This window comes from Cydia pomonella, chromosome 3 (genome assembly GCF_033807575.1).
Source record: "Cydia pomonella isolate Wapato2018A chromosome 3, ilCydPomo1, whole genome shotgun sequence".
Taxonomy (NCBI): domain Eukaryota; kingdom Metazoa; phylum Arthropoda; class Insecta; order Lepidoptera; family Tortricidae; genus Cydia; species Cydia pomonella.
In genome coordinates this window covers 14,124,172-14,147,629 of record NC_084705.1, presented here as the reverse complement: position 1 = coordinate 14,147,629, position 23,458 = coordinate 14,124,172, and the positions used below count along the sequence as shown (strand labels likewise).

The 23,458-nt window shown below is 33.7% G+C and overlaps 3 protein-coding genes across 9 annotated transcripts in view; 1 reads left to right on the top strand and 2 right to left on the bottom strand.

Annotated features, from left to right (window-relative positions):
* Positions 1-23,458, bottom strand: part of LOC133516123 (glutathione S-transferase D7-like) — a 46,843-nt gene that overhangs the window by 5,809 nt on the left and 17,576 nt on the right. The window contains exons 1-2 of one of the 5 annotated variants that reach the window (XM_061848864.1): positions 3,032-3,050; positions 1,644-1,744 (exon numbers count right to left, since the gene is read on the bottom strand). The exons of 1 other annotated variant lie outside the window; for it this stretch is intronic. In XM_061848864.1, coding sequence (XP_061704848.1) covers positions 1,644-1,693 — 50 coding nt within the window. In that variant the 5' untranslated portion in view covers positions 1,694-1,744; positions 3,032-3,050. 3 more of the 5 variants (XM_061848863.1, XM_061848862.1, XM_061848866.1) reach the window with 3 other exon arrangements.
* LOC133516126 (uncharacterized) lies at positions 4,873-11,739 on the top strand. 3 transcript variants are annotated; one of them, XM_061848868.1, is made up of 6 exons: positions 4,873-6,050; positions 10,025-10,101; positions 10,749-10,832; positions 10,923-10,966; positions 11,049-11,133; positions 11,448-11,739. In XM_061848868.1, exons 3-6 carry the CDS (start codon positions 10,749-10,751, stop codon positions 11,640-11,642), a joined length of 408 nt encoding a protein of 135 aa, XP_061704852.1. In that variant the 5' UTR covers positions 4,873-6,050; positions 10,025-10,101; the 3' UTR covers positions 11,643-11,739. The 3 variants fall into 3 exon arrangements, with proteins under 3 accessions (XP_061704852.1, XP_061704854.1, XP_061704853.1); XM_061848870.1 differs by lacking the exon at positions 4,873-6,050 and adding an exon at positions 6,100-6,235; XM_061848869.1 differs by lacking the exon at positions 4,873-6,050 and having other exon boundaries at positions 9,891-10,101.
* Positions 15,802-16,888, bottom strand: LOC133516120 (uncharacterized). Its single transcript, XM_061848852.1, has 4 exons — positions 16,755-16,888; positions 16,491-16,577; positions 16,218-16,337; positions 15,802-16,112 (listed from the first exon to the last, which is right to left on the bottom strand). Exons 2-4 carry the CDS (start codon positions 16,575-16,577, stop codon positions 15,852-15,854), a joined length of 468 nt encoding a protein of 155 aa, XP_061704836.1. The 5' UTR covers positions 16,755-16,888; the 3' UTR covers positions 15,802-15,851.

Here is a 23,458-nt window from a genome sequence, read left to right as displayed (position 1 = left end):
AAATCTCGCGTGACATCTACAATACGTATTAAAGTACCTATTTATCTGCACTTATAGTATTTTTCAAACTCGATCGGTACGCTGACAAGTGTTATTCTACAATTTTACGAGATTGAGCGGTTTTAGGTTATAAATTATTTATTTATATTATTTTATTATATAGTCAGCACACATACCACTAACAGACTATTTTAGTCTAACACGTGATATATATTACATAAAAAAAAACATTAGCAATAACAATAAGTACATAAAATATTAAAACACTACAAATATCTTAAATTAAATTGGAGATGACACCTGTCGTATCGTAACCATAGTTTTTAGGGTTCGTAGCCAAATGGCAAACAACGGAACACTTGGATGGATTCGTCATGTCTGTCCGTCTGTCCGTCCGGATGTAACAGCCACTTTTTTCCGAAACTGTAAGTACTATACTGTTGAAACTTGGTAAGTAGATGTATTCTGTGAACCGCAGTAAGATTTTCACACAAAAATAGAAAAAAAAAAGTACATTTTAGGGTTTCCCATACTTTACGAAAAATTTTTTTCATCAAAATCATACGTATCAATGGATAGGTCTTCAAAAATTATATTGAGGTTTTTAATATCATTTTTTTTCTAAACTGAATAGTTTGCGCGAGAGACACTTCCAAAGTGGTAAAATGTCCCCCCCCCCCCCCTGTAACTTCTAAAATAAGATAATGATAAAACTAGAAAAAATCTCGGCCCCGAATACATTTTTATGCCATTTGGGGTTGAGACGCTTGACCCGTAGGGTCCTAATGCTCTTCAACTTTTTAAAGAATTATCTAAAAGGCTGGTCGACTTCACAGGTGACCGAAGGGCTGTCAGCATCCTCGGCACCATACTTTGGCCAAAGGGGCCTATTTTTTTAGACATAGTTTAATTTTATTTTGTATTAGTTTTTAGTTTTAATTTAGTTTTATTTAATAGATAAGTTAGTTTATTTTTATTGTGCCCTACATTTTATTACTTTTTAACAAATTTATGAGCGAAAAAAAATGTTAAAAAATATATGATGTACCATTCAAACTTCCACCGGAAATTGGTTTGAACGAGATCTAGTAAGATGTTTTTTTAATACGTCATAAATGGTACGGAACCCTTCATGGGCGAAACCGACTCGCACTTGGCCGCTTTTTTAAATATGTATTTGTAAGTTAGTTAAATTCCGTGTATGCAGTCTTATGATTGGTAGTGTACTTGTGATTGTGCGCTTCGGGTGATCGTGTGTGCTTGTTATCCCGGTTCCAAGATGAATTATGGAGGTACCTATCAGATTAAATGGAAAATTCAAATGGGTTATTCTTTAAATTAACATGAATAGAGTTTATACATGAAAAGAAGCTGCGTCTTAATGTTAAAGGGATCTTCAGAACACAAGGACACACAGGGATGTCCACAAGTAAATGTAATCTATGCCTACCTCTATATGTGTAGGTCTGTCAATACATTTAATCACCATCGTTAGTTTATTAAACAAATGAATGCTACTACATACTGTTAATTTGTAGATTATTACACACAATAGACCAAAGTAAGTTTAATGTTAAGTAGGTGCGAGTAGTTAAATTCATCCCTATTACCGCTCCCGTCTGTATTTCAGCCAGATAACTCACCCATTGACGTAAATTACAAGGAAAATTGTAAAAAACGTGAAACTCCTCATTTTGATATTGCGTTGTCCTTCGGTGCCGTTTCAATTATCCGCAGAATAAATCTAATGAACACAGAACACTACTTGAATGTCAACAACTCATAATGCACGTACCCCGCGAGTTAGCTACGCTCAATAAGAACTAATCCCAAATCCCCAGAGCTTAGAGAGAAAGTATTATCATACTTTTATTTAAAAAATATTATGCCAAAATCTCTGTAAATACATTTATATTTACAAAACACTTGGAAGTTTTGGTCTTTTCTATTCTGTCATACGAGTATATAAAAGTATCCACGTGTCGTTGCCGTTGTATTCAGACAGGCGCTTAAATAAAATTCTGTCAGAAATTATTTTTACATCTTTACACTCGTCCTGTTTTCGACAACTTTCAGATTCTATTAAGATGTAAAACAATAATAATGAGTGGCTACCTCACACATATATATGTTTATATCCACCACATAATATTCACGAGGTTTTATGTTATTATGGTTTTTATTTGTTGTTGTTGTTGTTGGTTTTTATATATTAGATAGGCCGAATTGTCCTTTTTTACACTATATCTAATGTGTATAGTTATTTAATTAAACTTAGCCTATGGCATCCCACGTACCTGATATTACCGTACTACTTCAATGAAATTTAAATCAGTTTTATATGCAATGGATCAGATCTGCATTTGTTTTCTTTCGTTTGATTTTAAAACCAAACAAATTAAATGCTATAATCTTAAAATTTTGATCTCGCTGCCAATTTTTGTTGCACGGGCTAGAGAATAATTTATTCCCTTTTATCCAATAGCGCTCGGCATCTACCATAGTTTCTTAAAAAAAAAATATGTTGACTTGTACAGACATTTTATCATAATCAGTGTTTTTTTTTCCTAATCTACAAAAAGATTTATATTTCTGCCTGCGCTTGATGAACACTCAATAATAAATTTAAATAAAAAATATTGCTTAAATCTAATTCATTGGCACTGAAAAAGAATTAAATTTTAATTAAAAATTAAGTGAAAAATATAGCGAGTCTTCTTGAAATTCAATTGGTTGTAATTTAAATGAAAATTATTTCTGTGTGGGTACAACTCACTTTGCTGATTGTGTTTTTGCCGCAGCGGTTTTGTCCATACACTGTCCCAGTTTAACTAATTTCACGATAAGCTTTCTATTCAAAATATTTCTTTATAACTGCAAACACTAAAAGCACCAATAGCAAAAAAAGTATTTCAATTAACTCTGTGTAGAATTAGTGCAATATATTGTTAATTCGATGCTCTTTTAGCGACCATGTAAAAGTCGAGTTGTAAACGGACGTTACAAGAAGCTGTTATATATGATTCCTCACTTTAGAAAAATAGCGACGCAACGCTGACCAGAGGATTAAATGAATAGCAACTGATTTATGCCACAATCACCTGAAATTATAGGCACAAATAGTACTCTAGCAATATTCAGAAATAAAAATGTAGCATCTATATAATAATAATTCAATATTGATATCGGTACTTCACGCTCACGCACGTGAGGTTGGACTGTAAAGGGAAAGAGTGCGTATGATCAATACGTTTTCGATGTCAGTTTGAGATGTCAAATGCTCATTCAAGAATAAGGCCACTTGTTTGTTATGGTTATGAGCACCATAGAAACGATGGGCGGGAAAAGACATGTGCTGTTCTCGAAAACGTTCGCGAACGAGAGTATATAGCGAAAAAGTTCTCGAGAACGTTCTCCGAAACGGACATTTTTGAGAAAATACAAAATATGTGCACGAATTAAGATTGTTTATGTATCATCCTATAAGTTCTTGATAAATATTTAAATCTATTTGAAAACGAACGAACTATTCTAAGGGCAGGATTTTGTCCTGAGCCCGACGACTGCATTTAGCTGCTGCATTAGGAATATATTGATTTTATACAAATAAAAATTTGCATTCGCAACACTTTCGGACTTTTTTAGCTCTGCACAAAGTCTTGGTGTCCAGGCTTCTCAGCAGAAAAACTAAGATCCGAATTTACAAGACCGTAATACGACCCATCTTAACATACGGATGTGAGGCCTGGACACTAACTTTGAAGGAGGAAAGCAAGCTTCTGGTGGCTGAGAGGAAGATTCTTCGCAAAATCCTCGGCCCAACGCAGCGACCCGATGGCAGCTGGAGAATCCGCAAAAACGTCGAAGTCGAACAGATAGTAGCTGAGCCAAATATCATTGGTGTCACAAAGGCGCAAAGGCTGCGGTGGCTCGGTCATCTAGAGCGAATGGGAGCCGATCGGGCGGTGAAAAGAGCGTTTGAGGGAAAACCGACAGCACGCCGCCCGGCCGGTCGACCTAGGTATCGATGGGCGGATGTGGTGGACACGGATCTACGCGAGCTCCAGGTTGAAGACTGGCGAGAAACTGCACAGGACCGGGATCAGTAGCGAGCAGTAGTGTTGGAGGCCAAGACACACTTTGGGTCGCTGCGCCAAAGGAGTAAGTAAGTAACACTTTCGAAACATCTTTTGCCGACGTCATATATTCTTTATCTATTAATGTGGATCTAGTGCAGGGGTTCCCAACCTTTTTACCGTATGCTTATAACCAACGTTATGCTAAAACACTATCTACGGTCCCTAGGGCCCAAAAAGGAGAGTGCACAAATTAGCTAATTGAGCCTTTTAAAGTTTTATGAATAAGGGGGTAAATCTGGAGCCGTTCGTTGCGCCTCCCTTGGAATCACTCTACTCCCTAATATTTACTTTGAGAGTGCAAACATACATTATTTCCTCTCATGTCGCTTGCCAATGGCTACTACACACGCAAAGCTGTATGAAGCTACCCCTTGTACGAAAGGTGCCAATCTACCCCTATTTCTTTGTTAAAATAATTTCCGCGCTTAGGTTTTATTGGTATTAGCGAAGCGACATGGTCTCGTAATAATATTTTGAACATTAATAGAGTGAAATTCCCTTTACTCTCAAGAATATTCTCCGGAATGTTCTCAGAAAAAAATTGTGCGACTATAATTTAATATAAAAATGCAACTCTTATAAGATGAGTTTTTTTTTTGAGAAAACAACACTTCGAATTAACTCAAAAATTGCCAACTATGTGCGTTTATGTAAACAATTTTCGATTCCAAGTGGAATAGGTACTCATAATAATATATTAAGGTTTTACTTAATATTTATTTAATTATAAAACATAGTACAATTTTCATAAAATGTTTGATATTTTTTTGACATGACATGATGTTTGACATTTTTTGATGTCACTACAAATTCAACTTTAAGTTCTACTTGATCTTTCCATTGCGTGAAATTTACTCCATAATATTTCCAATAATCTACTCGAAATTATCAGTGATCGGAACTATGGGAGTAAAACTTTAACAAAACTTGTTAAGCGGACATAAAATAGTACATACAGCCCTAAAAATATTCATGTCCATAGGGATAGGAATAGTATAGCACTTACAGCCATAAAAATATTTACATTCATAGATATTCGAATATGTTTAAGGCTATAAGCACTCTTTTTAAGTCAGCTTGATAAGTTTTGTTAAAGTTTTACTCCCATAGTTCCGATCACTGAAAATTATAAATAAATTGGATTGGATTTTAAATGTTTTTTTTTAACCAGTTAAGTATTATTTAGGAAGCGGTGGTGGCCGAGTGGATATGACTTCCGACTTTCAATCCAAGGTCGCGGGTTCAAATCCTGGCTCGTACCAATGAGTTTATCGGAACGTATATACGAAATATGATTTAATATTTACCACTAGCTTATCGATCAAGGAAAACATCGTGTGTGTATATGTGAAGTCCCCAGTCCGCATTGGGCTAGCGTGGGAACTACAGCCCAAGCCATCTCGCGCAATAAAGGAGGCCTGTGCCCAGCAGTGGGAGGTATAAAGGCTGAATTATTAAAATTGAATTATATAAATACATGTACTATGTACATGATAAAGCCAAAGAAACATATCTACAAAGTGAAGAGATTTTCCGAAAGTGAAGACAATTTCGCCCTTAGAATATTGTGTTATATTATTGCAATAACTTAAATAAAGTTAAACTAATATTAAAATTTGAACTTTCTTGCATTATCATAACTTACCCGGTAAGTCTATTCAAGAGAACGATCTCGACAAAGTGCGCAAAATTCGCAAGAGAAGGAATTCTCGAGGGCCAAAATGTTCTCGCTGACACATCACTAGGCGAGAAAGATGCCTCGTCATTATAACTGAACACGTAACCGTGGAAATATTAAATGCACGGCGCAAGATTTCTATCGAAGAAAAACTACGACTAAAATAAATGAAACTCTGTTAACCACATAACATCATTATGTTCAAGTAGCTGTGTGGACCAAAGTCCACTGTGGTAAATATTTACAAAATTAGATGTACCTATACTTAATCTATAATCTTATTACTATTAATAACTATTTAGTTTAATTATACAAGACTTCTGATATATTTGATTATATATGTTTGTTTTTGCGAAATTGTATGGACACACTATGAATGAATTGATCCATTAAAGTGGCCTTGCAGTTTTGCAGCTGGGTATGTACTTATATTCCTACTTAGAAACTTTAAAATGCCCCGGAATCTACCTATATGAACCCGTTTCTGTGTAAAATGCTTATATTCACGAATAAACGGTCGGCCAGGCAGGCGGACAAGATGAAACATTTATGATTCTGTTTTCGCTATTTTGGCTACGGAACCTCAATAAAAAGGTTGGACATTGCTAGACACTGCATCATAGCATGCAGCGTGGTGACATCAGGCGTCACATTGTTTGGTGAATCGCCAAGATAACCTTTAGCAAACTTATCTTTTTACCGAGGTAGTCATGAGCTGTTTGTCCATATTTATGCTAGAACATTAGGTATAGAAAACAGAAATGAACAAAAAGTAAGGGTTTTTTTTATGCCGATATAGAATAATAAACCAAAAGTTCAATTACGAAATTACATAGGTAGGTCTTAGAGCACTTTAATTTAGAAAAATTCTAACCGTTTACTTTAAGTTATACCCCCATACTCTTGAAGAATAAGCCTCGTAGAACAAAAAAACAAGTCCTAATGGTGAACAAACAAATAGAAATAGTATAGAAAAGATGAAATTTATCACTTCTTCTTTATTAGAAAACTTACATTTTAAACGGAAAATACCTCTCCGTAAAACATTTCAGTGGCACTTAATTCACTTATCATCTAAAACTTCAACTGTGGACGCACTACTGGCGTTGTCGATTTCTTTTACTCCATCTAACTCGCTGGATACTTCGTTTTCATTTCGTACTACAGTCGGCTGGTTAGAATCCGTCGTCGCTTCTGTCAAATCAGTCTTGATAGAGTTAATCCTTTCCCGCGGCTCATTTTCTGTATCACTTTGACTAATTTTCACCTTCTTGCTCTTTGAGTTTCCCATTTTGCGGCCGGATTTGCGTAGCGCGCAGTTGGCTATGGATCAACGTTTATACTGGGATGAAGATAAAAGTCGAGATAACCAGCCAATCTTGACAATTAAAAACAATGCAATGCCCGATAATAATTTGATGATAAGAACGCCCCCTAACTCACTGAGAGAAAGCCAATATGCAACTGACATAAAATTATTTGCGTAAACATATATGTCGAGGCTTGAAAGATAAGATGGCAATGACACCCGTATATCTTATATACTCGTATATACGGGTGTCATTGTCATATGTATATGTAGGTCGCTGAAGTATAATTCCGTTGGTTTCCTATTTTATTTTTGCATATTGACGCATTGTATAAAGACAACAGTTGTGTAAATAATGAGGAACATTCGTAAAAGTGGAGCTCAATTGTTTAGAAGTGAAGTCACAGGTGGAAGCAATATAACAATGTCTACATACAAGACTGTGATAAGACTAGTCGCCTTGTTTAATCTCAAAGTAGACAGTGACGCATTCGCCGTTCTTGGAAATGTCTGGCGATATCGCAAGGATTCAAAAACTATGCAACGCATAATGACGGTTAAAAGGAAACATAAAAAGTATACGCTCATTTCTAGCAAAATATGCTAAACGTATATTATATCCCTTACAAGTAGATATATCCCTTCTGTATAAATTGCGTAGATAATTTAGAGCTGTGATTTGATATGCTAATTATTTACCTGTTCCAACAGGCTTCGGTGTATATCGGACTATGCATTGTGTGGTAAGCTGTAAGCAGCGGTAAGGGTCAGGATCATTTTACATACAATATTCGATGAGAAATCTATGCAGCCCAACAACTGTCCAACCTTAAGATGATAGTGAACGACCGCAATTCAATACAATATATTATAGAAAATATTTTTACACAATTAAATGTGTATTGATTTTTAGGGTTCCGCAGTGAATTAAGAACCCTTATAAATAGTTTCGCCATATCCGCCTGTCTGCGCCCGCGGCTTTGCTCCGTGGTCGTTAGTGCTAGAAAGCTGCAATTTGGCATATAGATACATGAATCAATCATGACGAAAAAATGCGAAAATAAAATGAATATATTTTTTTGTACCTACCTACCCTATAAGTATTTTATTTTTTTCGCTGATGTGAATTGTGGGGTGTCGTTTGATAGGTCTTTCAAAATGAATAGTAGTCTCTATCAACCATTTTTAATAAAGTGAACATTGTCCGAAATAATCGCTTCGAAAGAAAAAAATATGGTTCAAAAGTTAGGGCCCCCTCTAGATACAAGAAAATGTGGGGAAAAATCGTGAACGAATAGCTTGATAAATATTTTAATGAAAACTATAGCAACATGATCAGTTAAGTCGTTTTTGAGTTATCGCAAAAAGTCTTCCCTTCTTAGTAACAAGACGTCCAAAGCGCTGCCAAGGTACGCCCTTTTGCTTAGAATGTACATGATATCCCCCCTTCAGCCTATTGCGACAAAAGCGGGACCCTTTACTTGGCCCGTTTTTAGGGTCCCGTACCAAAACCCTTGTAGGATCACTTTGTCATCCGTCTCTCTGTCTATCTGTCAATACCCTTTATCTCGGAACTCGTGGAGGCCTACCTATGTCGAACGAGTTGAAATTAAAACTATATACTCAGGTCTCAGGCCCAGAGACCAGGTCAGGTAGACCTCTGGGACTGTTCCCTTGAAGCTGTAAAAAAACAGACTTCTAATTTGGCGTAAAAAAAGATGTGGCCGTTCATGCCACAAAATATATTACGATAACTCGGAACACTTTGCCATTTCGTAACGAAGCAATGGAAATATAGGTAGATATACGTTCTGTAAATATAATTGTAAGTTATTTAATTTGTATGTATGTCAGTTTAAAAATAAATAATCTGTTTATTTCAGTGTTGTTGTTGAGATACAGTCCGAACTCAGTTACAATCTCTATATTTGGAGATTATCTTAACTAAGTTTAGCCTTAACTATAATTATAAAGTTAAGGCTAAACTTAATTAGGATTAGAAGAACTAATTATAGTTGTGTTTAGTAGTGCTTACATATTATTTTAATACTATAGTTGTAACAAAATTAATTCATTTTAATCAGTGCTATAGTTATGACGACCGGTTTGGCCTAGTGGGTAGTGACCCTGCCTACGAAGCTGATGGTCCCGGGTTCAAATCCTGATAAGGGCATTTATTCGTGTGATGAGCATTGATATTTGTTCCTGAGTCATGGGTGTTTTCTATGTATTTAAGTATTTATACATATTTATATATTATATATATCGTTGTCTAAGTACCCTCAATACAAGCCTTATTGAGCTTACTGTGGGACTTAGTTAATTTGTGTAATAATGTCCTATAATATTTATTTATTTATATTTTATTTATATTATTAATTATTATAAGAGTCAGGAGCTTTTAAAAATTTGTATGGAATTTGTTTTTCTCTCCTAATTTTTATAATCTCTCCTAATTTTATTTATTTATTTTATATATTAGTTATCTCATGAAAATATTTTCCGTAATGTCAATATCCAGAGGGGAAAATGGGGACTACGTTTGTATGGAGAACCGGTCGAGCCGTCCCCTTTAACTACTACTACCCCTGTATCTACTTTATAGGCATTTGATATGCAAATGTACCTAGTTATATTTAGTTGAAGATTTTGCTATTTCAAATTGGCATTTATTGCTTTTTGATTTACTGATAGGTAACTTAGTAATAACTAATCTGAGTGATTTAAATAATTAATAAATCTGACTCCGATTTTAAGTAATTTATTAATATGTTCAATTTGCACTAATTAATATTTTAAAATTACTTTCTAAAATCCTAAGGTGACAAAAAGAAAAGTGGCTAGCTATTAGTTAATGGCGTATTTAGTCATTACTATGATTTTATGACGTATTTATAGGAGTGCTTCCACAATGGCCCATCATATCTGAGAACTTCGTCGAACATATCGTATCAACATCTGAAACCAACATTAAGGTGAGTTTATCTGATTTGTTACGCACGCAACGTAAATGCTTAAGGCACCGTAGGTTCAGAGAGCGGAGTTTTTGAATAATCGTACCGCTTTTTAGATCACAAAATGGTTGCTAAAAATTTAATTAGCAATCTTGAGGATTTTCTCTAGTGACTTCATCGGTTAAGATCATGATTTTTTGACTTTCGCTCGATTGAAAAAAATTAGGAACATAAGTCTAAAACGCACTTTTTAAACATGTAACAATTTATGCACAAAAGCTAAAAATATGAAAATTGCTTCTATAAAAATGTGCAATTTTATTTTTGAGGGAACTCATTGTTTATTTTTTTTTTGTTAAAACTTACAACAACTTAAAATTCAAAACAAGATACCTACCTATCCGCAGTCCCGACAAGCAGATCCATCTTGCTGCTGCAGTGAGAGTGAGAAAATAACATGATCCTATTGGGCCTTAATGCTTGTGCAAATTTATATGTCCATTATTTCAATCCTACCTACTGGGTTGACAATGTGTTTGACCTCAAGATCCGTAACAACAGTTTGTTAGCAGATATCTTATTTATACTGGCTTGCCAAAAGCCAAAGCGCGCACTAAGCGCTGAGAATAGAAGTCGGTTTCAGTAAATAAAAAAGCCTTTTATTTCAGATGTCTGGACAAACATTTGCCTTTGCTCTTCTCGCCTGCATAGTAACTGCCTACGGCGCAAAACTGAGCGATGTACATAGCACTGTAAGTAATACTAAGCAAATTTAAGAGATTAATTGCGACAACTATGTATTTATAATTGTGGATATAACTAATGTCGTTTATTCTTTTCAGGAGATCGTACCCGTAGAAAGAGAAGGACGAATTTTAGTAGTGCCGTAAGTTAACAAATAACATTTCTTAGATTACAGTTGAATTTATAATGACAATGTTTAATTTGTGCTTGTATTGCGTTTTTAGGACTCTGGGAGACGTGATTTTTACAGGGTTAAAAGTTACTTGGTTCCTCATTTCAACAGCCTGGTCTCTCATTGGCTACAAACTGGTAAGCAAAATATTATGTATTTATTTTTATTAGGTATTACGTATTTAGCATTTAAGATACTTAGTTACCTACCAACCAATTTCAATATTTTTATAGTTTTCTACCCAGGCGCCCTAACTCTCAGAATGCTCAAATCAAACTGTTTTATTAATTTTAAACATAAATAAAAGATAATATTTATTCCAACAAAGACCCACCAATGAATGTGATCTATCTATAATACATTTTTATTTACCTATTAAACCGAAAAGAACAGTTTTTTTTTGTATTTTTTTTTGTTTTGTGTTTATTATATAAATGATTGTATTTTCCAGGCGGCCATTACCCTGCTAGCCAACGTGGCTATCTGGATCGCGCATAACTGCCTACACGCGATCATCGGCGCAGCGGTGACGCTGGCATTCTGCAAACTCACCGGCAAGTGCACCCTGGACTACGCGGAGTACGAGCCTGAGCTCGCCGTGGCTGCCAAGCACCTCGCCGACGGCACTGCCAAATTTACCAGTTAAATTGTAGACTAATTTGCGTTTCAAGTTTAGATTATGTTTCCAGTTGTTATATTTATTAAATTTAAATAAATTATTTTTAAACAAACAGACAATATTTTTACTCATCTGCCTCATCAGCGCCTTAACATTTAAGTCTAAAGGTGCCGTAGATAAAATGTCGTAACGCTTTTTACAAGCTTTATATTAACTTGCAATGTACCTATAGGTACGGGTCAAATCTTGCAAGTTAAATTTGACCCACTTCCCGACTTCTACTGAAGCTGAAAATTTTCATTCATACGTAAGTTGGGTGGCAATGCAATATTATGGTACTATCGAGCTGATCTGATAATGGAGACAGGAGGTGGCCATAGGAACTCTATGATAAAACAACGCAACCTAATTGTGTTTGGAGTTTTTAGAATTGTCTCGATGAGTATTAGTTGCCTGTGGAGAAAAATACAGTCGGCAATAAAATCTTGTACCAAAAATGAAATGTTTGCCAAAAACTTTAGATTACAATACGATTGCCGAAAATTTAATTAGCAATCTTGAGGATGCCAATCCTGAGTTTTTGACTTTCGCTCGATTGAAAAAAAAAACGAACATAGGTCTAAGCGCGCTTTAAAAATTTGTAACGATTCATTCACAAAAGGTAAAAATATGAACATTACTCCTAAAATTGACGACCGGTTTGGCCTAGTGGGTAGTGACCCTGCCTACGAAGCTGATGGTCCCGGATTCAAATCCTGGTAAGAGCATTTATTCGTGTGATGAGCATGGATATTTGTTTCTGAGTCATGGGTGTTTTCTATGTATTTAAGTATTTATAAATATTTATATATTATATATATCGTTGTCTAAGTACCCTCAACACAATCCTTATTGAGCTTACTGTGGGACTTAGTCAATTTGTGTAATAATGTCCTATAATATTTATTTATTTATTTATAAAAATGCCTAATTTTGTTTTTGAGGGAACTCATCGATTACTTTTTTTGTTAAAACTTTAACAAATTAAAATTCTGAAACATGATATCCGCGACCTCGAGCAGGCACATCCATCTCATCTCGCTCACGCCTACGCTCAATGAGAGTGAGAGAAGAACACGAACCTATGGGAGCTTAAAGAAGGATGCGTTACAATTATTGGTACAGCTCTGATAAGTGATAACGCTGGCTTCCTGTATACCCAACATTACATTAGCAATAGGAATATCTTTCTACCTTTCTGCAGGTAAGTATCCGTAGGTACATATAATAATTTAGCGACCATTTGTTATAAAATGCGGTTCATTATTTATTAAAATAGTAATTTCCAGAATCATCGACGTAGGTAACCATCAGAACAACGTGTAGGCCGGATACATATACATCATCCATGTATACATCTGTCCCTGCACTTGAAACTAACTACCGCTCATTTGAAAATAATCATAAACTACCAGTAATTTAGAGCTGTGTACTTATTATACGCCGCTTAATGGCCTATAATATTTTGCTTGTCATATAGGAGCTAATCTTCAGTACATACATATTTATATTGTAGTCTGACATTTTCATTCGGAAGTAATTATAACCACTTGGCAGGAGAGCCAGCAATGCTAAATATGTAGTTACTCGAGCTTCGTAGCGACCTAGTATTGGAATCGAAATATTGATAGGAAGAAAAAAAGGTAATATAAAGTTTTCTTTTCCAGTGAGCAGGAAAGCGTCTACAGATTATTTTAAATTTTGGAGGGTTGGTGGGAGGTTAAAAATATTTAAGTAAATTGTGGATTTGGTCATTTTGGTCCAAGTTGTACCAACCAAGTCCCTTTCAATAAATAACGTGACAATTATACGAACGAACAAACAAATCAGTCAAAGACCGATTTTTTAAATCACTTTTGAGGCAGTTTACTGAAACAGTAATCGACTTATAATGAAACGAATAACTAATTAACTTATAATTCATCGACGATTAATTAATTACTTATTAAGGAACTCTATATTTATACTGTTTTTATTAGTATTGAATGCTAACCAAATTTTGGTGGTAACTACTGAGAAAAAAAATCCCACCTTTTACCAGTGGTAATTACTGTTAAAAAAAATACCAGTAGTTACCACTAAACCAAGTTAGTGGTACGAGTAACTAGTGGTATTTTTTTTTTCTCAGTAGTTACCAGTGGTAAAAGGTGGGAAAAAAAATCCCAGTAGTTACCACTGGTAACAACTTGGTGGTAACTACTGGGAATAACCCAAGTTATCGCTTTAATTATTTGTACGCATTTCTTTAATCTGATGATCACAAGTTCGACGCCCGATTTTCACATTGTAACCGTTAGATTCAGAAAATGCATATAAATAATTGTCAGGTTTAATAGCACAATTATGCCATTAATTTGGACTAAAAATCTATTCAGTTTAGAAAAAAATTATATTAGTAACCTCAATATCATTTTTGAAGACCTATCCATAGATACCCCACACGTATGGGTTTGATGAAAAAAAAAAAAACATTTTTTTTTAATTTTATGACGTATAAAAAAAAACTACTTACTAGATCTCGTTCAAACCAATTTTCGGTAGAAGTTTGCATGGTAATGTACATCATATAGTTTTTTTTAGGTTTATCATTCTGTTATTTTAGAAGTTACAGGGGGGGGGGACACATTTTACGACTTTGGAAGTGTCTCTCGCGCGAACTTTTTGGCTACGGAACCCTAAAAAGTAAAACTGAATTACCCAATGTAATGTAATGACAATATTATAAACATGCATCGTCGTTATATTTATTTATTAACAAATACGTATGTTTGTTTCATACATTTAAATATTAAATACAAGTAGTATAATTTTTATACAGGATATTAAACATTTTGGCAGTAGCTACATTTATATTTTCAAGACAAAATATTAAAAAATAAACTAATTAGGAAAAGGCGAGAATATATATTGGTACTAAATAAACTGTTAATCATTTGTTTAAATAAAATATTACCTATAATAAACCTACACTTCTTGTGTTTGACTTTCCTCATAGTCGAAATGAAAAGTAGAGTGTTTAACTCGGTTAAAAGTAACCATCTCATCCTTGAACTATTGGCGCTCTCACTTCGTACGAGCGCCAAATTATCTCAGTTGATATGGTTTACTTTCCACCCTTGATTAACAATCTACTATTTTCGTCTTCTTTCTAGCCCATAGTAAAAGTTGCTCAGTGTGACCTATATATTCACCCCATAAATTATTGCAGGTGACTAAATAAACACACTGTATAAATAAACCGTCAATATACGGTTGAATGAAGTTTGTTTGGTTTCTTTCTCTTTTTTTGCAAAGGAGCGAGTGGGATCTACATATTTCAAACTTGTATTAAGCCCGGCACTTTGAATGTAAAGGTCAAATGCGATTATGCTCACTGTTTTTATGCAGCAAAGTTTGAGCTGCTAAGGTGAAAACTATTTTTCACGTCAGCAGCCCGAACAAGGGTAATTTACTGCTTAAAAACAGTGAGCAAAATCGCATTTTGCTCACTGAGTGAGACAAAATAACATTCAAGTTACCTTTATATTCAAATGTCATTTCAACGTACGTGGCCTAATACATGTTCGAAGTATTTGGATTCTATTGTCTTTGTCAAAACAATTCCTTACGTAATTGTTACTCAGTAAATAATTCTACTTAACTACTTTTAACGATCTCTACTATAGTTGACAAATAGTAGTATCCGCAATTGGGACCGTATCTTACAAAGTTTTTTTTTACAAAAAAAAGTTGTCGATTGAACTGTCAATTGATGTTCCTCAATTCATTATTAACGACTTACGTGAACAAAGTCATGGGCAACATAATTACTTAAATTTAAAAAAAAAACTTAATCCGGCATCGCTTTTAATTATAATTTGGTAATACGTGTTTCACTGTCTTTTTTGACATTATCTAGGGTTAATGCCACAATTTTAAGAAGTTTCCTCAAATTCTCACAGACCCCATCATCAAAATTAGATTTTCATAACAATGGAATCGTATGGAATAAAAAAGTAATTGTATCTACGAATTGGAATTGACATATCTAACTCTAATGAATTGAGAGCCTGTTTTTTGGAAACGCGCAATGCATGCTTAATTATTCCATGCGCACTTTTCCAGCGCTTTTGCGACAGGACATTTTGGAAAAATCAAATAACGAAGATACTTAAAAGTGTTGTTTTAATAAATATAATAAATATTTGAACCTATTAACTACAACGAATTAAGAGAACGATGCGCTTTCTTCTTTTCCGCGTATTTCTCGACAGCAGTGACCAGGAACTTTTCGGCCCTCGCCAGGCGCTCGGGCGTGGCCAGGCTGCGGAACTGCTCGACCGGCACGTATTGCTCCCAGTCCCAGTTGCACTTGTCGGTCAGCTTGCAGAACCCGAAGGTGAGGATGGCTCCAAAAACGATTATGACGGATTTGGACACCAGCCATTCGATAATATCCACGGCGATCAGGAGCGCAGACTGCAAAAAAAGGAAATAAGTCAGAGAAACGTTTGTTTTGTTTAAATTAGTTTTACATATGTTTTTAACACATTTGTATTACTTCAATAATACTATGCAACTTACAGATTTGTAGCCTATAACTGCATTGATGAGGTCCAATACGAGGGAAGGTTCAATTCTTGCCAATTCCGAAGACTGGTTTGGTAAGTCACCATGAATTAAAGTCGATAAGAACCCCATTTCCTGAAAACATATTTATGTTAAAACAGTCAGGCAGAAAAACGAAAACAAGAAATAGTTTAGATAAATAAATAACTAGAAAATTGCGTAAATATATGTGATGATTGTCTAAATAAAATGTTTCATAAAACAGGTAAGTAGTATTTGACCATTTACCTTAGCTGAAGGAGATGAAATTTCTGGCACAGGGTCGGCAAATACGAGTCCAAAGAAAATGCTAACGGCAACAATCTTGTAAAGCATCTAAAAGAGAAAAACACAACTGATTAATTATTCTAAATAATAAGGTTCATTATTTACCATTACAATTATAAACACTCGAATCATAATTTATGTGCCTGTTGAATAAACAATTATTCCAATAATTCCCATATCTGGATTTAAATAATTATAACTCTTTATAATAGTTTAAATATTTACCTTGGATTCGGATTGGGCTAATCAATAAATCAGTAGAACTAGTTAAAGGTTCCAAATCGTCTCAATGACTGATGACATTTTGTTTGCAGTATTAGTATTTAAAGATAAAATAAGTCATTAGCTTATTTTAATTAGGGTTATCCCGCTATGAGTAAATGAGTGCTTATGCAAAATGAGCAGGTGATTACTTATGACTTATTAGTATAATTATAACTTTCTTTAACTGCTTCCTTTAATTTATACAGGTGGGTTTTGCACTAAGTACCTAATTAATATTTTTAGTGATGCCAGAATAATTAAGTTATCGGCGTGATTAAAATTAGGCACCTAGTACAATTGCTGGAAAATGCGGATATTTTCTCAAAGAATATATTTTCATTCTATTTAGACTTTTTTAAATTTTGTATGCTTATCCCGAATAGTGTTCCCACTATAATGATTATAAAGTTGTTTTTTTTATTTATTGAAGTAGGTAAGCAATATTGTCTTTTACATAAAATATTCCCGTAAAACGGAGTCACGAGGGGTGAATAGAGAAATATTGAAGATTTTCTTTGAAGTTGTTTATTTTGGGTATATAATAGACTATTTTTACTCCACATTAATACTAAAAGAACTTATAATAAAAGTGCCTAAAGGTCAAATTTCATTTTCTTTCAGTCCTCGCTAAGGTAAGAAATGAAGCCTGTCTGAACTTTGTTTTAGCGGTAAATGTAGTGATATTTGTTAAGTGCAAATGAACTAAACTAATAATCAAATAACATCTGTAGTACTTAAAAAAATATATATCACTATTTTTCTCTAAAATTGAGCCTTTCTTGCAATATCCAGAACTAAAAGCTACTCATCCCATGCGCGTGTCCGCTGACCCCTTCATCACGTAGGTAAATTAGCATGTGGTTTAGTTGGGTATTAAAAAACACGATTTTTTTTTGTATCAAATTACTGTATAAGTCATAAGTCATTTATTCATAAAGTTAATTTACACGTTATAAAAAATGGAACATATTTAAATATGCCGTTAACAAATAAACAAAATTAAAGATGTATCAGAAAAAAATTGATTCTAATATCACATAATCACATTTTTTCTAATAATATAAAAATAAGAATTACTTGATATCCTTTTTGTGAATAATTAAATATAAATATACTCTTTGCCAATCGATTACGAGTATCAACATAATAATAACCACATTCGATGTTTATGACAACTAAAACTTAATACTGACCTGAAAACCCCGTTTTGAGGATACGGAGAAAACAGGTTGATTTTCTCTCGTTGATTTTCTCTGAATTACGTATAGCATGTCCGATTTCTAAGATCAATTTTGCCATACATTTACAAAACGGACAGACTATTTATAAGTAATAATTGATTTCACAAATGCATCATTCATTACAACTTACCAAATATGTATTTTAAAATACAGTCAACCTATACTTCGCGAGGTGTTTCTGACTTCCGGAGCCATTCTTAGAATATATGGAATGTAACACAATCTGGAATCATTGGATTTGATAGCACAGACTGTGCGAGTGTTATTATAAAAGTTGTACTTTTAATATAATTTTGACGTTTAAATTAAAATAACACTTGCACATTCTGTGCTATCAAAATCGCTGCAGTGATATCTTGGTCTGACTCTAGTAGTAAGTGAACGTTTGATATGAAGTATTTTATTGAGGTTCATATCAAAAGCAAGGTTTCTTGATGGCCGCTTTACCTATATTATACTATGACTATGACGTGTACTATATTCACTATTTTTCATTGATTGACGTGTACTGATTTTCTAGCATATTATAAAAAATGAATTTATTTGCGTAGTGATTTATTATTTCTATGCAACCTAAACGCCGGACCCCTTGCGCTGCTCGGCTGGTCCTGGACATATTTACCTACGTAAAAAATACTTTTCAATTTAACATTTTTAATATAATTATTCAAATATTGAATTTAAGGTAAGTGGATTAGAAAAAACTAACTGTCATAGGGATCAACATTCGACGCGAAAGGTATAGTTATTGATAAAATGCACGTAAGCAAATAGTTATTGGCTTACCTGCATTTTATCAATATAAACAAGAAACAAAGATTCGAAACTTAACGTTGTTTTTAGGGTTCCGTAGTCAACTTATAGTTTCGCCATGTCCGTCTGTCTGTCTGTCTCTCTCTCCGAGGTTTTGCTCCGTAGTCGTTAGTGCTAGAAAGCTGAAAAATGCCATGGATATATAAATCAATAAAGCCGACAAAGTCGAACAATAAAATCTAAAAAAATATATTTTTTTAGAGTACCTCCCCTACACGTAAAGTGAGGGTGTTTTTTTTTTGCTTCAACCCTACAGTGTGGGATATCGTTGGAAAGGTCTTTCAAAACTAATAGGGGTATTCTACAAACATTTTTTTGATAAAGTGAATATATTCGGAGATAATCGCTCTGAAAGAAAAAAAAATGTGTCTCCTCTCTAACTTTTGAACCATAGGTCAAAAAAATACGAAAAAAATCGTGGAAGTAGAGCTTAATAATAAGACATTTAATGAAAACTATAGCGGACATGATCAATTTAGCTGTTTTTGAGTTATTGCAAAAAGTTTCCCTTTCATAGTAAGAAGACGTACATCAACAGTTCATCCCTTGGTTAACAATCTACTATACTTTAAGCTCCAGTTTAGCTTATTGTGACGGAAGAGTAACTACGGAACCCTACTCCGAGCATGGCCCGACATGCTCTTGGCCAGTTTATTAAAATAATGGTTTCTTTATTTCTTGTTTATTACATTTTTACTGTACATATATAAATAGGTAAAGTAAAAAATTATTTAAATCTTGCAAGTCGATTCTAACTTACTCCTAATGGCCGTAACAATAAAAAAAAATACTTAAATATGTCTATTAAATTCAAAATAAAATAAAATAATCATTTATTTGCAGATAAAGCGGATAAGTGCGAATATCAAAGAATGCAGAAGTAATAACTAGATATGTAATAAAAACATTGTTGAGTCGGTGAAAATAAATATTGTTAAGTGTGATTGGGCGTTGTTATTTTAACTTTTTGATTTTAATGTTGTAAGAAATAAATACTGAATACTGGAAACAAAGCGGCAAAGCTGGTAGGGCAAAACGTTCTGCTTTGATACAGTTTTTTTTTATGAATCTTTTCAAATATTGAACAAATATAAGAATGAATAATTATTACGTACAAAAAGACACAGTCATTTTGTCTTATATTGAAATTCGATTTGTCGTCTATCGAATGGAATAAAATACGTTTGTAAAACAAATAAATACATATTAAAACTTTAAAGCCCTCTCCGCTTACCCGTTTCATGAGTCACTCTGTAAAAATTCTCATTCAGATAGTGAATATGTATTATAATCTTACGAGAGTGTATTATTTTTTATTTATTTTACACTGAAACCGCAGAAATCCTGAGTTAAAATTATTTGTACCTACCGCACATTCACACGGGTCGTTTTAGGTTAGGTAAAATGAAACTTATTATCTATGACGTTTTCAATGAAAAGGTATCTTGTTGTTGATGTAGCTTACATCGTGCGGCATCGCATTTGTATTGGTGCATCGTTCATAATTACATAAGCACCATCTAAAGTGGAGTTTAATAGAAAAGACAAACAATGTAAACGAAACAATTTATTTACATTCCTTCGTGATCTCGCACTTTTTGTGGACAACCATGATTTTATCAACAGTTTATATATGTACCTATACTTAAACATATTATTTATATCAATTAGTAGCTCAAATATTTGTTAATAATAATTATTTCAATGAAAACAACCATCGTAGAACTTTAAGGTTATATGTCAAATGTTAACAAAATCTGTCATTTCCATTTACATTATTAGTCTTTTCTGTTTTTTTTTTTGAAATCCATTTTCTGCTAAACGTCACATATCTACAGGATGCATGAAATGTGAGTAGGACCAACCCTACATATTGTGTAGGTACCTAAATGTTAATGGATCGTTCACCATCGTATCACACATCTTTACTTTTATAGGAAAGGACGACCGGTTTGGCCTAGTGGGTAGTGACCCTGCCTACGAAGCTGATGGTCCCGGGTTCAAATCCTGGTAAGGGCATTTATTCGTGTGATGAGCATGGATATTTGTTCCTGAGTCATGGGTGTTTCCTATGTATTTAAGTATTTATACATATTTATATATTATATATATCGTTGTCTAAGTACCCTCAATACAAGCCTTATTGAGCTTACTGTGGGACTTAGTCAATTTGTGTAATAATGTCCTATAATATTTATTATTTATTTATTATTATAGGAAAGACATATTTACATATATACAATTATGGTTACAGGCTGACGCAACTAGGAACAAAATAAGTTTTGTATAGAACTTGTTTCGCAAATATTTGCCAACGAAGAAAAATAAAACGTCAGTGCTATTTATTCTGTCAAGTTTACATCAAGTCAACTGTCAGCCTAATTGTTTTGTTTGTTATGAAGGCTTCAATGTTTTGTTCGGGTATTTCGTGCAATTTCTTTATTATTTAGTGAAAATATCGAAAATAGTGAACCGTGATCAGAGTAAAGAACAAGTTTGTTACAATGCCACCGAGAAAACGGTTTACTAAGTGTGAAATATGTGGCAAGCGAGCCACTCGACAAAATCACGAAAAAAGGGATTTTATGGCGAAATTTCCCTTGGATAAAGACCGGTACGTATTGCTTTAGATACTTTTGACCTTATTTTGGTGCAGCAGGCTTTAAACACATAGAAAATTTGATATTTTATATTATTTTTAGTTGTGAACTAGGGATGTACTAAAACTATCGATAATTGTATGTTTATTTGTATATCAGTGTAAGTAATTAAATAAAATATGTGAAGTTTCCTGAGAACTTGCATGCAATATGACACAAAATTAATTCGTCGAAGATTTTCAGTGGAAAATTATCTATCATCTATGCATTAATGGTCATTATTTAACATATTTTTTTTAATCTAGTCATTATTTAATATATTAATCTGAAATGTAAGTAAATTAATCTCTCTTTTTGTGATCAATAAAAAATATTATACGACATTATTACACAAATTGACTTAATCCCATAGGAAGCTCAATAAGACATGTGTTGTGGGTACTTAGACAACGATATATACATATAAATACATAGAAAACACACATGACACAAATATGCATGGTCATCACATAAATAAATGTCCGTACCAGGATTTGAACCTGGGACCATCGGCTTCATAGGCAGGGTTACTGCCCACTTGCCCAGTAGGCCAGACCGGTTCTCATGATTAACAGACATATAAATACATAAAAAGTTAGAGCATTGATAAAGGGTTGTTGATAATTGGATGCCAAAAAACATGATTTATAGATTCATATTAGCGCTAAATAATCAGTTGATCATCTCATTAGCAAACACTTGGAATATAAACTGTACATAACCAAGGCTGTATGTTTTCAGATGCAGGCAGTGGGTTAAATTTGTTGGTAGCGAAGACCTGATACATCTTCCCATAGAAAAGTTACATTTATTGAAACATGTATCTGCAGATCATTTTGAAAATAGTGCTTTTAATAAAAAAAAATAAGAAAAAAAATAGTGAAGGATTTTATAATTACATTCTGAGTGTAACGAGGTATTCTAAAATAGAATCCTAGCGTAGTGAGGGATTCAAGTGTTAACGCCTATGGGTGGTATTCCACCTATGCAATTTCTTTGTCCAATGTGTATTGCGTCTCACATTTTGATTAATGACAGAGTGAGACGCAATGACATTGGACCAAGAAATTGGATAGGTGGAATACCACCCTAATGTGGAAATATTTTTGCTACCACGTGATAAATTTACATACTGCTTTTCACATCACCTATGAGGAAATTATTATGGTACAAATAAATAAATAAATTTAATTAATGGTAAATAAATTAAATAATTTAACCTAAGAAGTATGCAAAAAGAGGAAAAAAAGTGTTCCCTCCTAGTAGGGAAAAAAAGTGCTACTTTGATCCTTCCTAGTGGTGAAGAACAAAAAGGTGTTCTAAAAAAAATCGAGTCCACATTAAGCTCGACCACGTATTAGTCCACTCATTTCAATTTCAATTTCATAGAACTATCCACTATATAACATACAACTTAAATGTGGACTCGATCCTAACTTGATTTCGAGTACAAAATTTGTAGACAAGAGTCTATATTTCAACCCTCCCCATTTTATCGATATCGATAAGAAACGCAAGCGTGTAGCGTACTACACTATTTAAATTGCTTATGTTGGTACTATGGTTCTTTGACAGTTCTTTGTTGTACATTTTGGTAATGATTTGCGAAACAAAGGGATTCCACTCGCTAGTATGGAAGTCCCGTCTCTTAAAACGTAGTGATTATATGCTCTTTGTATGGTTACTCTACATTAAATGAGTAATAATTAAGGTAAAACCTCCTTAATGACAGCGCTTTGATTATGACGAAAAAAAAATGTCACACAAATCCTGTTGACATTCAATTTGACACTTGTCATATATAAAGATTGCCGGTATTTGACAGTAGTATTCTAAGTAAAAGGTGTCCATGTATGTCGTAACTAAATAAAATCTTTTTTTTGTACACTAGAAATAAATTAACGTAAATTTCACTTATACTCATAACTTCTTATGAAACAATTACGTACCTATAACCTTACACATTGAGTTG

Bases quoted from the DNA above. Each gene is read 5' to 3' on its own strand.
- LOC133516126 (XM_061848868.1), top strand. From the start codon at position 10,749: ATGTCTGGACAAACATTTGCCTTTGCTCTTCTCGCCTGCATAGTAACT. The intron at 10,833-10,922 runs GTAAGTAATACT...TATTCTTTTCAG, and splicing joins TGAGCGATGTACATAGCACT to GAGATCGTACCCGTAGAAAG. The intron at 11,134-11,447 runs GTAAGCAAAATA...TGTATTTTCCAG, and splicing joins CTCTCATTGGCTACAAACTG to GCGGCCATTACCCTGCTAGC.
- LOC133516120 (XM_061848852.1), bottom strand. From the start codon at position 16,577: ATGCTTTACAAGATTGTTGCCGTTAGCATTTTCTTTGGACTCGTATTT. The intron at 16,338-16,490 runs GTAAATGGTCAA...ATATGTTTTCAG, and splicing joins TTTCATCTCCTTCAGCTAAG to GAAATGGGGTTCTTATCGAC. The intron at 16,113-16,217 runs GTAAGTTGCATA...CTTTTTTTGCAG, and splicing joins CAGTTATAGGCTACAAATCT to TCTGCGCTCCTGATCGCCGT.